The sequence below is a fragment of the Pteropus alecto genome, unplaced genomic scaffold (genome assembly GCF_000325575.1).
Source record: "Pteropus alecto unplaced genomic scaffold, ASM32557v1 scaffold53, whole genome shotgun sequence".
NCBI classification, from domain to species: Eukaryota; Metazoa; Chordata; class Mammalia; order Chiroptera; family Pteropodidae; genus Pteropus; species Pteropus alecto.
In genome coordinates this window covers 4,078,986-4,095,469 of record NW_006434366.1, presented here as the reverse complement: position 1 = coordinate 4,095,469, position 16,484 = coordinate 4,078,986, and the positions used below count along the sequence as shown (strand labels likewise).

The window sequence follows — 16,484 nt, the reverse complement described above, 5'->3', positions numbered from 1 at the left end:
TCGGCGCCAGGCCCGGTCGTGAGCGCCGCGTGTCTACGACAGCCCCGTGCGATGTGGCGACTCTCGCTGCGCCACCATGTCACACGGGGACCTGAGATCCGGTACCTTACCCGCGGCCACGGAGCTCGTGAGCCCAGACCCCTCCGTTCCGGAGTTTATGTTCTTGACCAAAACACTGCATCGCTGGGATAAGAAAATGGCCAAATTTCACAAAAGGGCGGACCCTCCAGTGCCGGGCTCCACCCCCGTTTGGGTCACACGGAGGAGGAATGAGCGGGCCCCGCGGTTCGACGCGGTGTCAGGAAGGGACTCGGTGTCCCCTTCTGCAGCGTCCCCGGCTCCGACGTCTCCGTCGCCTGGAGTTCCAGCCTCGGCGGCCCCCCTCGGCTCACCCCTTCGCGAGAGCAAGTGCTGGGCGCTGAGCCCGAGTCAGGCGCTGAAATCTGAGAGGTGAGCGGGGTGTGTGTTGGTAAAACTGCTTTGGATTCTGCCGGCGCCCAGGAAACGGGGCGGAACAGTTTTCAGGCGGGAGAACAAGAGCCTGCGAGACTCTGTGAGGACAAGCTGGGTCCCTCGGCAGGCGTAGCAGCCACGCGCTGGGGACTTCCGCGCGACGGAAATGCCAGGATTAGGGACACAGGCCCAGAAACGCTGCTGGGAGAAACGCTTCGCACGAAGCACACATACAGCGCTGTGACACATATCTCATTCTAGGAGATGCTCGTAATATCCCACGAGATTAAGAAAATAGAAACCGACGGAGGCCAGCAGCGCCCTGAGGAACACTGGGACATTTCTTAGTGTTGCGACCTGGGGGGAGGGGCAGAGCCACGGGAGCCTCGTCGGTAGGGGACAGGGACGCTGCTGAATGCCCTGCTCAGGAGAAGGGAGTCTCTGGTCCCGAGTGTCAGAGCAACACGGCGGAGAAGCCCCGTCTCGAGGCCTAAGTGAGGAGTCCACCCGGGTCATCGGCGAGTCTCGGGTCAAGACCGGAAGCCAGGCCATGTGGCGTTACACAGTGTGACAGAGGTGACAGCTTTACGCGCTGGGGATCACAACGGTGTCGCTTTGAACGGTGCACGTTACTGATGGCCCGTTAGGCTCGCTCCGTCGTGTCTGAGATGCCCCAGGCCTGCGTCACCCCACAGAAGACGACGTCCTCTCAAAACAGATGCCATCGTCCTGTCTGAGCCACCCCTTCAGTGCCCAGCAAACTATTTCGTGACTGCTGTGAAGCTGTTTTTGTGATTATCGAGGTGATCAGGATGCAGTTGCCACTCTCGCTGGGATGTCTGCTCTTGGGCTCACGGGGTGCCGGGCGGTCTTTACTGAGCAGCTGTCGAGTGCGCCCGTGTGTTCGGAATGAGCAGAGGGCCACCTTGCCTGTGTCTCGTTCGTTGCTCTGGGATGGCTTAGTTCACTGGTATTCTGACTTCAGAAATGACAGTTGGGTGCCGGAGAGTCCGATTTAATTCGTACATTAAGAGAAAGTAAGTTCACAGAACATTGACCCATTTTCTCCCTACGTACAAATGACTAGATAAGAGGACACAGTTTTAAAGGTGAAAGAGACCCACGCCTAGTAAATGCCAGGGAATGTTCCAGAAACCTCGCCGACCTCTTCCCGTCAGCCCATCAGATCAGCGCGTTAGCTCCGTTTTCTCAGTGAGGAAGTCAAGCGTCCGGTCACACGGCTGGAGCGGACAGAACCAGAACTTGACGCCCGTCTTTCTGATCCGGGATCCTTCCCCGAGTGTTCTCACCCTCACACCTTCCCGTCAGCCTGAGTCCGGGGGTCCAGGAAGGCCGCGACTTCCCCGTCCCCCGGCGCCCGCACGAAGCACACGTACAGCGCCGTGAACCCGCGCCGCAGAGTCCTCACCTGGGCTCTCGGAATGCCTAGCCACAGGTCCTGCCCCGCGCGTGAGGCCACGCCCGCCCCGCACACCTCCTTTCAGGTGTTTGTCACGGGCTCTGGAGGCCACCGTGACGTCCTGTGACGTATCGTCAGATCCCTCGCCGGGTATTTGCTTACTGATTCACCCCGCCGCCTCGCCGAGGCTCACAGGACATCCGCTGCCCGTCCTGCGATGGACCAGACCCAGCAGACGGAGTCACAGACAAGCACAGCCCCCGCCCTCGAGGAAGCTCGTGTCCCCGGCGAGGAGACAGTTAACAAGTCAACAGAGCTGCTCGACGCGCTGGACAGGAAGACAGAGGACGGCGGGGACGAGGAGAACGGGGAGGTCACGCGGAGTCCGGCCAGCGCCGCGGGGAAAGCGGCTTCGAAGTCGCGGCCTTGGAGGCCGAGAGGGTGGCAGCTGCGTCCCGTCATCATGGTGGAACAGCCGGTAGAAAGGTGGGCGGGTATCAGATCCTCTGGGCGCTCGCAGAAGGCCCCGGGGTCAGCGTCCACGCACGGGCCGGAGAGGAGAGAGAAATCGAGTCGGCCGCAGAGGCAAAGGCCGGATCCTTTAGGCCTTGCAGGTTCCAGGAGGAAATTATCCTGGGAGCAGCGGGGAGCCCTTTAAACCTGGGCGGCGATGCGGTCCAACTTGTATTTTGAAGCAACACCTGGCCACGGACGGGAGAGTGTATTTGAGGAGCAAGAGCAGAGATGGGCAGACCATGGGAGGACGGTGTCGACGGCATCGCGAGACAGAAGGAGCAGAAGAAATAGAAAGACGTGGGTGGCGTTGAACGACGCGGCAGACATCGAGCAGACGCGGACCTTCGATGACTATCCATGGGCGTTTTTTATCTGTCTGAGCGACCTCTAAGCCAGGCGGACGTCTTAACTCATCTTCGCGTCTTTCTCCTCCGCCGTGGTCATGTTGCAAACAGTGTTCCCGAGAGTCCTCCCCGGCCCCGCGTGTGTGTCCGTCCAAGAAAGCGTTACCGTCCCGACGGACAGTAGACGTTTGTCCGTAATCGGACGGCCTGAAACGTGCTCTTCTGCCCAAGTCCTGCCGTGTTCTGGGAGATTTTAATTTTCCTAAGTTCGATTCTTGCCTCTCGTTACAAATGTAGTGTCTGACGTAGCACAGAAATCGTGGTGCTTCTTAATAGTTTATCTAAGCCTCTCGTCGAGAAGGAAACGCTTTCCATGAGATTGAGCACGAGCTCCCACGTGGGAACTTGTCTTTTATTCCTCCTTAGCGGTTTTAGGTGATTGGTGACCCGCAATCTGCGTCACGTGGTGAGGGCTGCCACAGAGAGCGGATGCTGCCAGCTAATGTTTCTAATAGTCACTCCACAGAATTCCGAGAGCGTTTTAGTGACAAAAGTAGGAAAAATACTAAGATCCACGTCCTAATGACATGGATGGTACGTAGACAGACGTCCTCCATAAAGAGGAGACAGTCAAATGGCACAGCCATGATTCGTAGTTGGAAGGATGGCAGAAATGATTCCCAGGCAGTCGTATGAGATGAACTTGCCATTTGAGGTTTCTTTGCTTTGATTTCAGAATTACCATTTCGGAAGACGGGAGCCTCAGAATCGTCAACGTGACCAAATCGGACGCTGGGAGTTACACCTGCGTCGCCACGAACCACTTCGGAACGGCGAGCAGCACCGGGAACCTGGTCGTAAAAGGTAACGCGTCGCCCACATGCGCCCGTCAGCGTGCCTTCCTCTCTGGTAATGCAGTCCGTCGACGCGGCGCCCTTCAAATCCACATGAGCAGACATCGCCGCGCCGCTAAATTAATCCATCGTGGCAAACGCGGCACGATGCGTAATTCTTAGAGGGGCCTTGGTAATGAATGTGCTAGGAAGGCTATCTGACTTCGGGGTCATCCGGTACAGTTCTGAGACTCGAGCAGCCATCGTCTCTGTTACGGTGCTGTAACTAACGCTATCTCAGCCCTTTAATTAAATTTCTTTCAAGTCTCCGTAGATTAGAAATTCAAGTCTAGGAACACTGTGCTAACAGATTAAAAACCCACCACATTGCTATTTTTAGCAAACATTGTTTAAACAGTGACACTGGCGATTTTTAAAAGCGCTACCCCGGTGAGTCAGAGATCTCGATATAGATTATTCCACCAATAAAGGTCTTCGATCCCCTCTGCACTCCGCCGTAGCCACCCAGCCAGCCCTGTCAGCGTTAAGGAAATAAAATTTTCCACATCCCTTATCCTCGGTGCTTTATAGATATGACAGAAGGTCTCTCATGCTCTGAGCATCACACGTGACACGAATCTGTTCCAACACCAGGCGGATGGGACGCGTGCAGGCTGTGATTTTAATTTGCATTTTATGTGCATTTCTGTCACTTTATATCACGCCTAGTCATAGAGGTTTTGAGGCGAAGGGATCTTGGCGATGACGTGAGAGAGGAAGATGAAGTTCAGACTGTGACCTTCTCAAGGTCACCGTGAGCAGACGAGGGATGTGAGCCCCGGGACCCTCGCCCCGCACCCTCTTTCATTCTTTCTGCCGTACCAGGAAGTATTTTTACTTATTTTCTCCGTAATAAATATAAATGGGTCACATCGCATTATCTCCTTCTTGGCCATTTAAAGCTCCCTCTGTGAAGCAAGATAGCCTGAGGCTAATCAAAATATCCAAAGAGAACATTGGCCTCAATTTTAATTTAAAGAAGAAAGTTAAAAATCACCGAATTACATATTTCAGAGTCATTGGAAGTCGGAAAAGTACTGGCATTTGGGAAGCCTTTTAACCATAAACATACGTGACTGAGCAGACAGAAAACGGGAAGCCCAATGGGAAGTAAATCTGTGTTTCAACCAGCCCCGAGTTCAGTCTTTAACCATCCACTCGGCGCCATGGCACAGGCGTCCTCTGCTTCACAGGGGGGAGGGGGCGGGTTAGGTCACGTTGGAGAAACAATCCCAGCCGGGGGTTTTTGCCGACGTGTGCTGCCTGGTGAGGGGCAGGACCCGCAGGGCCCAGGGGTTCAGAGCTGCCGCCCGTTTCAGAGCGTTAGTTGGGGACGGAGCTGCGAGAGAACCCTCGGCAGCCGTCGTGGGTGGAGATCCAGGCACAGTGCCCCAGAGGCCTGGCTTCGCACCTCATTCCTCCCACTCGGAAGCACCGTGACCGTGGACAGACGGTCAGCCCGTGTGGGGAGGCCGGCAGGGCGACTGGACGGGGCTGTGGCGGTGACAGAGGCCATCCGCCTAAAGTGCTTTAGCACGGCGCCTGGCACTTTGGAAATATTAGTAGGTGTTGTTTGTATTTTAATAAAACGACTACGCCTTAGTTCTAAGTCATACTGAGATGGGCGTGTGTGAAATGTCCGCCCGACGACACATTAGGCCCATCAGCCAGGAGGAGCGAGTCCGCCGAGGAAGCGTCTGCATGAGGGGGCGTTGGACACTGACCGTGCGCGCGGTGCCCAGGCCGGTCAGCATTGCTGACAAGGGGGCTTCCACACGCAGAAACGGCTGCGTCCTGTGGTCGAGTGTCACCCCCTCATAGCTGTGACTCCCTCGGCTCTCAGGATAGTCGGCGGAGAGGGGAGTCTTGTTCCCATCCGAGGTCGTGCCCCGCAGGCCAGCCCCGGACGAAGCCCCGGGCCACCAGCCCTGCCGCTCCCCAGGCTCGTCCGGTGGCGGGTCGGATGCAGCGCCGTCGCCGGCTTTCTTGGGTAGATGGAGGTGTTGCGGAGTAGTAACTTCTACCTATTTTAGGAAACTAAATGCTTGATTATTTTTGCCTTCTAGTAAAATGTAAACAGTGATTCCCCAAGGAGGGTATAAGAGACCGTTTGAGGCAGTTCTTAGTAAACTGTGTTTTGGAGGATTTTCTTAGTCGTTATTTGCCTTTTTCAGTGTGCATTAGGAAAATACTGGTTTTCCATTTATAGCAAGGGTAAAAAAAAAAATCTTTCAAAATGTGTTTACGTCAGGAAGGGGGTCACTGCAGAGGAAAGTCCGAGGTTCGCACTGTCCCGAGAGAGTGCGTGGAAACCACGGAGATGGCGTGCGCAGATCGGGGACCGTGACTTAGCAGCAGCTCCCGGCGAGTTTCGGGGGCTCCGGGGACTTAGAGAGACGTGGGACAGGGTCAGTTCACCGCTGCCGGCGCTGGCCGCATGCTTTGCCAAGGCACGCGGGGACACTTTAAAATGGAGACTCCCTGCCACGTGGGCAGAGGGCAGCGCTGGGCAGGAAGCGCAGGTGGCTGCGCAGAGAGGAGGGCAGAGGTGTGCAGGTGCGAGCTGCGACGTGCGGCGTCCCCGCCTGGCAGCCGGGCAGAACTCAAAGCGGACTTCTGTCTGGTCCTCGGCCGCAGCCGGCATCTCCCCGGAGGGTCTCTGATTCTTACGTCATCCTCTAGATGCAGTGGGGGTAACGAGAAAGAAGCACGAGCTTGATGTGGTCGGCGCGTTCGCCGGCATGAACAGCCACGTCCCTGTGGGTGGGCCAGGAGGTGTCAGAGAGGACACACGTCCCCCGGTGCTTGCTTCTTACTCCCGTCCGCGTGAAGGGACATGCGTGTGTGTGCGCACGGGCCGCCAGGTCCCGGAGAGGGACGTTCACACAAACAGAGGAACACAGCTTAGGGACCTGCCCCGTCAAGCCCAGGCAGGCAGAGCTCGCACGCGATCGAACGGTTTAACCCGAAACGCGACCGGGCACCGCGTGTCCGTTCAGCTGTGACACCTGCCGAGGGACTGAGGTGTCAGGGTGCTCCCTAACCTGAGAGGCTCTGGCACCCAGGGTTAACACACCACGGAGCTCAGACAACAGAACACGCCTTCTCCGCCTTTGTCACGATAAACCTATCGTTAACTCCACTTTTAAAATCCAATTCTCTTCCTCCCCACCCCCACGCCCATGTTTCAGAGAGAAGCTGAAGAGAGTGTCAGACGCAGGTCAGTAAGTAGAGGAGAGAGAGGGACAGGGTGAGCCCATGACGCCAGGTGCACCAGGTTGGAGGTCAGTCTCCGCCGGGCGGACGTCAGATGGGCAGGTGTCCAGGTGTCCGCGAGCGAGCAGCTTCCTGTATGCAGAGCTCTGACAGGTGCCCACGGGGCCCTTGGCCACCGTCCCATCATCCAACTTTCTACATGTTCCTGATTTTCTCTTTCGAGCCAGTTATAGTGTATTTGGGGTTTGGCCTTGCGGTGTTAATTTGAAGCAAGAACAGTCCTCAAGTCAGACTCCTGAATCCTAACACAAAGCATCGTATTTGACATTTACACAAAGATGCGTCCCACCCTTGCTGACCCCTTCCTGTCTCCACGCCGCGTCAAAAGCGTGCCTTTCCTCGTGACACGGCGTCTTCGCTGGACAGGTCTCGTTCGAGAGAGATTTTTAGGTGGCAGTCCTAGAGAAGGGTCACTTAGAGTGTTGGTCCTGGGTGTGCTTTAGCCAGATAGCACCTCCGCTCCTAGCGAACACCTCCTGGGCTCAAAATGAGATGCAAGAGACATCATCAGGCTGTCACCATAGCTACCATGCTGAGCTATGTCCGACATGACCTCGACTGACTCTGTGGCTGGTGGTTCCAGCAACCCTGTTCTACCCCAAAGGACTCAGTACTTGCCACCAGGCAAAGGAAAGCTCACAGGGGTGCTTAGTAGGACTGCAGGTCCCCACGCTAATAAATCCACATCTCTCGTGATGAGGCCTGAAAAACGTACATCTGTAACGAAAAGCCTCGTTGGTCCTCATACACAGCGGAGCTTGGAAACACTCCATTTTCAGGGGTGGCCAAACTGTGACCAAATTCCAGAGGGCCGCCTGTTTTCACGTGGCCCAGGAGCTGAAAGTTTTATGAGATTCGCACTTCGGCGTCCATACGTAAAGTGTTGATGGGACACGGCCACGTCATTGCTCCACGTGACACGTGGAGCAGAGCTGAATAGTCGTGATGAGAGACCACAGACGCCACGCGTCCTCAGCTCTGCCTCTTGACCGGCAGAGCCTGGAAGACTCACCATTCAGCTCTTTCCAGAAAAATACTTATTTCTTCTTTCGTCTCATAGTTTTTCCCACCCCCATGAGACGTAGCCTCGCCGGGCCGTGCACAGCTTCCATGGTGCCTCGTGCAGACCTTCCGTGCGGGAATTCCCGCCTTCTCGAGTCTCATGTCGAGCTGGGGTGAGTAGGGGGGCTCTTCCCCAGGCCCCCAGCCTCACCTCAGTGTCACAGGGTTGCCCTCAGCACATGGGCACTAGCTGAAAATTCAGAGGAGCGCAGTTGGATCGTTGGGAGAGGAGACAAGTAACCTGGCAGACGCGAAAACCGTGCAGCTGGTTCGATTCTCCAGAATCTGGCGAGGCCTCGTGCTGTCGGAACCAGAGCTGTTGGGCCAGGGAGAGCCCTAGAGCACAAAACACAGCCGTGGGGGTTCCCCAAAACGCCGGTCACTCCCTAACGGCCCAGTGTCACCGGCCTCAGTCGGCTGCTCCGTCCCACACTGAGCTTACGCACCCCTCAGGCTGCAGCTGCTTCTTTTACAAATATATAAATATACACATTTATAATATACATATATAAATATACATAAATATACCTATTTATATGTTTGTATAAATATATAAAGTACGATTAATTTTTTTTGAAGTTGTTCTATATACAAATTTTACCCTGATTTCATCTGGATAGAAACATATTTTTTTATTGTTGTTCTTTTGTTTGTTTAAATTACTTATTTACATTTGGTACACAGAAATACTTTTTTTTCAGTCCTACTTTATTTTAATTTCAATTTTTCAATTAGAGATGCATTCCATATCATTTTATATTAGTTTCAGGTGTATAGTACAGTAGTTAGGCATTTATATAATTTACAGAGAGATCCCTTGATTCATCTAGTACCCACCTGGCACCACACATGATTATTACCACCTCATTAACTAAGGTCCCCGTGTTGTGCTTCGCATCCCTGTAACTGTTTCGCAACTTCCAGTTGGTACTTCTGAATCCCTTCCCCTCTCCCCCCAGCCCCTCGCCCCTCTCCCATCCGGCGAGCGCCGGTTTGTTCTATCTATGAGTCTATTTCCATTTAGTTTGTCCATTTATTTTGTTCTTGAGATTCCGCATAGACATGAGATCATGTGGTATTTGTCTTTCTCTGTCTGACTTGTGACAGAATTTTATAATAAGGAAAAAAATCGTACTTTCACTGTCTTCGATAGAAAAAGTTCTCTGTGGAATTGAACTACGACCACAGATCTGCCTAACGAGAAGTGATTTTGTATACTTACTCTCTAATCCTGCAAAGGGACGACAATCTGTGGCCGACTGAGCACTGAAGTGTTTTCTTGGTAGCCAGAAGTCGTGCTCCGTGTCCATTCCATCAACGGTTTCTTTCTGCTTAGAAAGAAAGATGCCGTCACACACACACACACACACACACACACACACACACACACACACACAGACAGGAAAACTTCTCACCAGCACCAGAGAGTGTGTGCAGCACCATCCCAGGCACTACCTAAAATTCTTCCAGTTTTAACTGGTCGACAGGGAGAAATGCCAGCCGTCCCCTGCACGGCATAAGCAGCACAATAATGCGGAGTCTTTTCAACTGGAACTTTTTTTTGAAAATGCGTTGGAAGCCGTCCGCATCCTCTGCGTAGAATTATTCAAGGCTATCTGCGTGTTTGACTGAGGATCGATCAGACATCAGTAACCAGCAGCGACATTTGGCTGTTAACTCCCAAGAACTTTTCACATTGGGCGCTTTTATCAGAATACATTTCAACCTAATTAGATGTCTTCCACTGGAACCAATTATTTCTGGGCAATAATTAAAGGTCTTTCTAACAGGATTAACGCAAATTCTGACCCATGGCATCTAGGGTAGGAAGGAAAAGTTTGTTGTTAGAAGGGCTAAATGCTAATGACTATAGGTCCCCTGGCAGAGGGACAGTGGCCAGACCACATCCACACCAGACACTCCCAGACCTGCAAAGACCCACCCCAGTGGAGCTGGTGACGAGCAACTAAACAGGCGGATCTAAGGAGGAGGAAGGTGATTGCGCCTCTCGCTCCTCCTGTGTTCACGGAGCATGAGATAACCTAGAACGCTCTTTCCACCAAGACGGCCGGCCGAGATCTTGTTGAAACAACGTAATTATCTCCCCTGACATTCGCGTGTGCCCGATAAGGGCCGTATAGATTTAGCAAATCGTTTGCCGTTAGCAATTTCAATCACAGATAAAACGACTCCTTCTTCATCTAATCGTCTCTGTAAGGGAGCTTCCCGCCCTTCGTAACACCGAGATTTAAGTTTATTGAGACTGCCGCGTACCCCGACTCCTTCCTGGCCGTCCCTTCTCCACCCTTGGTGTCCAGAGAAGACGCGGTCCCTTAACTGCTGCATCTCTCTCCACCAGCTCGGTCCTTTCTTGCTTTTGATGTAAAAGACACACAAATAAGCTTTGGGAATAATGTCAACCTGACTAGTAAACGGGGAAAGGCACCTGTGTGATTCGATTCGTTTTATGTACAAGACGGGCAAATGATCGACGCCTGACAAAATCTTTGGTTGGTGGGGTACAAAGAAGATGGTGGCAAACATGTAAAATTGGGAAAGCGCCGTTTCTGTGGACCAGCAATTCCCTTTTTGGGTGTTCACCCTGGAGGACATGACACGTGTGCTGAGGCGAGCTCGCGTAGCTGTCCGTTATGCTGTTGTTCGTAATGACGAAAAGCGCACAAGCAAATTAAAGAATACGCATGGCATGATTTCATATGTGCGCGTAAGGCGATTTAACGTAACGTTAGAAATGGAAAAATAATACCTTATAATGTTAAAACATAAAAACACACACTCAAGCGCTAACTCATGATGGCATATTTGAGGGAGGGGTCTGGAGTGAGGTTATGTGATAGGACTTTAGCCGTCTGTATTGGTAATATTTTATGTAGGTCATTTTTTGAGGTATATTTAGAGGGAGAAGAGGTTAGAAGTGTATGAAAAAAACATTAAAGACTGTTCATTGTAGAAGTAGGAATATAAGTATTGGTACTTTTTTTTTTTTGTAGTTTTATATATCTGCTATCTCAAATTTAAAGGTCACGATTCTTCTACATGGTCAGATACCATAGTCAGGATCATCTGGCCAGTGGATCTGATTTTCTGCCTCTCTCCCAGATGTCGAAGGGTAGATAAAAACCCTATTACTAGTGATATTTAACCCATTTAATCCCAATACTTTCTCTTAAGGAAAACGCTCTACTGTACAATGAAATAAATGCTTTATTTCCTAACGAATGCTTATCGATCAGAATCAACAAAACAAAGAAACGAGAGAAGGCAAACAGAATATGACTCCTTGGCCTCGTTAATCGCGAAGCACATAATTACTTTCTCTTCCGGCAATTCAAAGGGACTCGTGTTGTACTGATTCGGTTTAATTGAACTTATTACCACAAGCAGATAATAAGAGTTATATTGAAGACATCCATCTGGCTGGCGCTGAAAACCTCCCACATTTCATTCTTCACGCTGTCGTCGGCCATACTGATGGCTTCGTTTCAGCTGTTTTACAATCAGTGTGATTTAGCTATTAATGTGATAAAATCCGTACGAGAGAGGAAGTTGAAATTAAAAAGCATAGATCTCGGACCTACCTCTGCTCCCACTTCTGGACACGTCGCTGGCATTATTAAAGTTATATATTTTTCAAAGACATAAATAAAAATCCGCCTCTTTCTCACCTTTTCAGGCTGTGTCGGTCATGTGACATCGGGCCACCCTCCCCGCCCGCCCCCCGAAGGGAATATGGTTTATGTCGAGCTTTTCGGTTCGCAGGGATGTTTAAAGATCAGTGGAGTTCGTTTTCACCTATGGGGCGTTTGCTTTCTTCATCGGTTCTGAAGCTGAGGTGGGTTTTAGGTGGCTAGTTAGGTAATAGGCAGAGAGGGAAGTAAATTGAGGCACGTTTGTCTTCTGTTCCCAGTATCGGAACTTCCTGTGGTTTGAGAAAGACGCTTCGTCATGCAGTGGGGTTCATGTGATGTGTGCTCTCAGAAGTGGGGCGGGGGGGGTGTCTTCGTGTGTCTCGGTCTGCTTTTAAATTATCCATCTTTTTATTTTAGAGGTGGAGCCGACACTTGGTTCTACTTCTGTAAAGGATGCTTTGGTCTGTTACAAACGCTGAGCCAGAAAGGAGAGGTGTCAGAGTAATTCGTGAGTGACCCTCACTTTCCTTTCTTGGCATTGGTTTTCCGTGCCAGAGGCAGGATGGGTACTTCCCCCCTCCCCCCCTCCACCCCACCCCGGGCCATGATTGAATTTCTCTGGCTGTCATAGGCAATCAAATCTAAGAAAAGCGGCCAAAAGACTGTGGGCCTTGAGGTCAGATACAGAATCGGGCCAAGATGAAAGCGAGTTAATTAACATCTCCATCATCTCTCTCTGATTTACCCTAGTATGATTCATTTCTAAAAGGTTAAAATGGTTGTCTCTTTTATGCAACCGTTTGAAGAGCCCAAAGTGGGTGACGGATGTGGGCGAGGGAACGTGAGCGGAACGCTCCGGGCACCCAGGCCCCTCACGTGGCCTCCCAGCAGTGATCAGTGTGCGGAAGCGTGAGAGGCATTACACGCCTGCTTTGAAACTGTCCTAAACTCGAAAACATGTCGCCGTCATCAGGCGAACGGTGCCCCGTCCCCTCTCTCTAGAACTTGTTGTAAATGTAGGTACAGCTCGGGTTCTACCAAAGTGTCCCACTAGACGTGCCTCCTCTTCCGGGGAGGCCTTCATAAGCCACGCCCCCGTCTCTCCTGACATGGCCAACACGTGTCTGTCTCCGTTGGCTTTGCCTTCAGCCTAAGCAGAGAGCATCTGGCCACCATGCTCTTTGCACTCACGCTTCTCGATGGGTAAGACGACGGAAATCAAATTACAGAGGCCAGGACAGGTGATGTGGGGACACTCCGGTACAGTCCAACAATGAGAGAACAGTCCAAAGATGCAGAAGACGTGGCCACCCCCTCCCTCTGGACACCGTGGGCCGTGGACTCAAGCAGCAGAGTCGCCCAGGTGCCTTTTAACACATGTGCATTCCTGGTCCCTCCCCTGGACGCGGACACACACCTCAGGGGGCGAGGCCCAGGAATTTCCATGGCTAACACGTTTCCCCGAGGAAAGCCTGCACACAGCCGAGGTTGAAAACTCAGGGGCCCACAGCCCGGGACTGGGCGCCCATTGGCAAAGAAACTGAGCCAGCACAGGGTGGGCACAGAGGGAGCAGTGAGCAAGCAACGAACGGGGGAAAGACAGACCTGGGAGCCGAGAGACGAAGCAGAGGGCACCAGGGCGAAACGGTAAAGGGAACCTGGGCTGAAGGAGTTTATCTGACGGCCCCAGCACAGCCAGTTCGGAGCTCGGAGGAAGGGCGGGGAGGACGGGGGTGAGACGGAGCAGCCAGAGAGGAGGCCACCGAGCCCGCCCCGCACTCCAGGGACCGTGGGCGACACAGAGGCTAATGTGCGATTCTCTCTATAATGGAAAGAAAGGAGAGTCCAAGAGAGTCCGTCAGCTGCACCTTCGCATCTCGCCACCGAGTTCGGGGGCAATCGCACACCTTCTAGAACAAAAAGCGGTTATCACCAGTAGAGGATTTTTTAAAAATATTTTTAAATATGGGACAATCCATGACATTTGTAGAAATATTAGGAGGGAAAAATGATAATCTAATTCAGAGAGATCCATACAAATATTTTTTTCTTTTCTTTAGGATTCCATCTGGGCGTTCATATATGTGTGTGGGGGGGGGTATCTGTGTGTGTTTATTTTAAATCTGTATCTACCTGTCTTTAAATATGCAAATAGTGTTCTTATCACAGAAGCGTCATACCGTACACACTATTTCATAACTTCTTTTTTCATTAGTATCTTTCCACCGGCGTAGATTTTTGAGCAAGAAATGAGGACTGGCCTTTCCTTCTTTCTCCTGCAAGTCAAAATAGCATCAGCAAGACTTTTAGAGAAAAATCTTTTGCAATACCAATGTGGGCGAGAGAGAGGGAGGAGGCCGGAGGGTGGTTTGGAGGGTCGGTTACAGCGTCTCACCTGCAGAGTGTTGATTGGGAGGTCGGTGTCGTCTTGGAAGGGAGGGCCCAGGCCGTCCCTGTGCCCCCTTTCCGCCCCCTTGTCCTGTTACGATTTCTCGTCAGTGACACCGATGTCACCAATAGCACAGGAATCATTCCCAAATGGATGAAATGACAGAATCAGAGTTCGAAATGACCTTGAAAAGATAATCGTGTGAACCGAATATAACAAGACTAATCTTAATAGTGGTGAATGTAAAGATTTGCACTTGGCCCCAAAATTCAGGATGAGGGAGTCGAAGCTTAGGGTCAGGCGGTGTGTTAGGTCTCAGTTGACGGGAAGATCACCGATGCGTCAACAATACTCATGCTTTAAAAAAGAAAATTAAACCTGTAACTTAACGGAGCGCCTACTGTAGCACCGACAAAAACACCGCTCGGGGAGACCCGTGTTCTTATCTTCAGACTGACAGGAGAATTTAAAATCAGCCTGGAGGACAACAACGGGGTGAGACCGGAAGTTCAGCTGGAGAAACTGAGGCTGGTTAAGCCTAAGAAGAGGATTCACAGAAGCCGGGGCGGGAGGAACCGTCCGTGTCTTTCCGCATTTCAAAGCTTTTAGACTCCCTGACGTCAAGGGCAGAACCGGCACAGCTGGGCAGTGAGCGGAGGAGCAGAGGGTATTATTTATGTTCAGTCGAAGGAGAAAGTTACAAATACTTAGACCATGCAGAAGGCGAAGCGGTGGTCTTTCTATCATTGATGCTGCTTAGTTGCAGATGGTCCAGATGGGCTGTCTACCCCGGGGAGGCGCTCTGGAGAGAGTCCAGCGTCAGAGGGGCGTGTGCGGTGTGGGTGGCCCGTAGGGGCATTTTCCGGTCATTTTAGCATCTTCAGAGCCAACGCCAGTGACTGGTAAATGCTGAGCCCTGAGAACCGCTCAGCACTGAAATGTTATTCTTTGATCTTTGGCTTTGAAAACTTATTTCTGCCCCTGTGTTGTTCTGCCCCCGAGCAAAGCATGCCTTGGGTTGAATTCTGTCACGTGGACTTCATTTTCTTATGGCAGTCTTGCGGATTTTCCCTCCCAGCATGAATGTATCTATAAGCAGCAGTGCAGAGTGGGTTGGAAAGGTTATTCTGCTAATTATGAGCAATATGTTCTTAAAATAGAGTCCGAAGAAGAGTCTCTTTTCCATTTCATCATGTGTTGGAATTGGAGGGAATCCAATAAACAATACCTTTGTTCGTAGCCTGAGTGTTAAACCCTTGAGAGGCAAGTCGAGGTCGTCGGGCAGATAGCCATCCTCGAATGACAGCTTCGTCACGGACACAGCTGAGAGAAGAGACTACGCAGTGGCCTGCAGCAAGAGTGGGCCCCGCGAGGCTGACCGCCACACCAGGTAGACCAGACCCCGGCCACCATGCAGCCTCAGGGCCCACGACCAAACTTACACGGTCAAGCCCGGGTGTGTCTTTCCTCACACCCCCCAGGAGAAGGATTGGCCCTGAGCCAGGACTTCATCATGGTTTTTTTTTTTTCTTCAAAATCACCACTGGGTTGAGGAGGAGAAAGCAAGGGGGGAGGGAGCAGAGACGTGTCGGGTAGTGTCGGGAGGGTTCAGATGTCACCTGCCGACCAGAAGATGCAGCCGCTGACTTGAAGCTGCTTGGTTTGGCTGTGCGCGTGTTTAAAACCTCGAACCGGAATGATGCTTTTAGATTGGGGGGGCGGGGGGGCGTGTCCTCTTGGTTGAGCCCAAACCTCATCACCCCTACTGTCTTACCTCCCTGAACCCCACAGGGACGAACCCCCAGGCTCTCCGTAAGCATCTGACAGCAGTAATACGTGGGTCCCATCACTCTGTGAAAAAGGCCGGCCTTTTGATCATTTCCAATGATTAAATTACCGAGTAGATGCACATTGACCGTGATGGGGATGTGAGAAGGAGAAGGAGACCCAAAACGGGAATCTTCCGGATCCCTCCGCGCGTCATTCCGCACATGACCTCTGTGGAGTGTCACTCCCATGTCTGTGCCAGAGATCAGCCGTCCGTGGGACGGGAAGCTCACTGATCTGCGTGGTCTTCCTGGGAGCAGCCAGTGGTTAATTGGGACGAGAAATCACAAGTCATTATCTTTGAGAAATCTGAAGCAATTGGAGGCAGGTTGTCACCTCTGACCAGGAAACAAATTAGTCCTGTCTTTAAAAAGACTCTGCCTTCTTCAGCCGCTGGCTGGAGAGTCCTGTCATCTGCCTCGGAAACGGGGCGGAGTGTGGATTAACGGCACGAACACAGCGGTCATGGAATGCCCGCAAACCGACCGACTCACTTTAATGGATATTTCCAATTGATTTGACTAATGTGTTTGCATGATGAAATTTGTGCTAAGCTTCAGCTCTGGAAAAGAAGAGTGCCATCTTCCAGCTGAAATCATTGCTGTGCCAGTCCGTTTGGGGAAACTGTATGAAGGAGAAGCCATAAATTACAGA

At 51.8% G+C, this 16,484-nt stretch overlaps 1 protein-coding gene across 1 annotated transcript in view; it reads left to right on the top strand.

Annotated features, from left to right (window-relative positions):
• Positions 1–16,484, top strand: part of CNTN4 (contactin 4) — a 250,257-nt gene that overhangs the window by 184,698 nt on the left and 49,075 nt on the right. Inside the window, exon 14 of the mRNA XM_006909198.1 lies at positions 3,470–3,597. Within this exon, the coding sequence (XP_006909260.1) occupies positions 3,470–3,597 (128 nt within the window). The remainder of the gene's footprint in view (positions 1–3,469; positions 3,598–16,484) is intronic.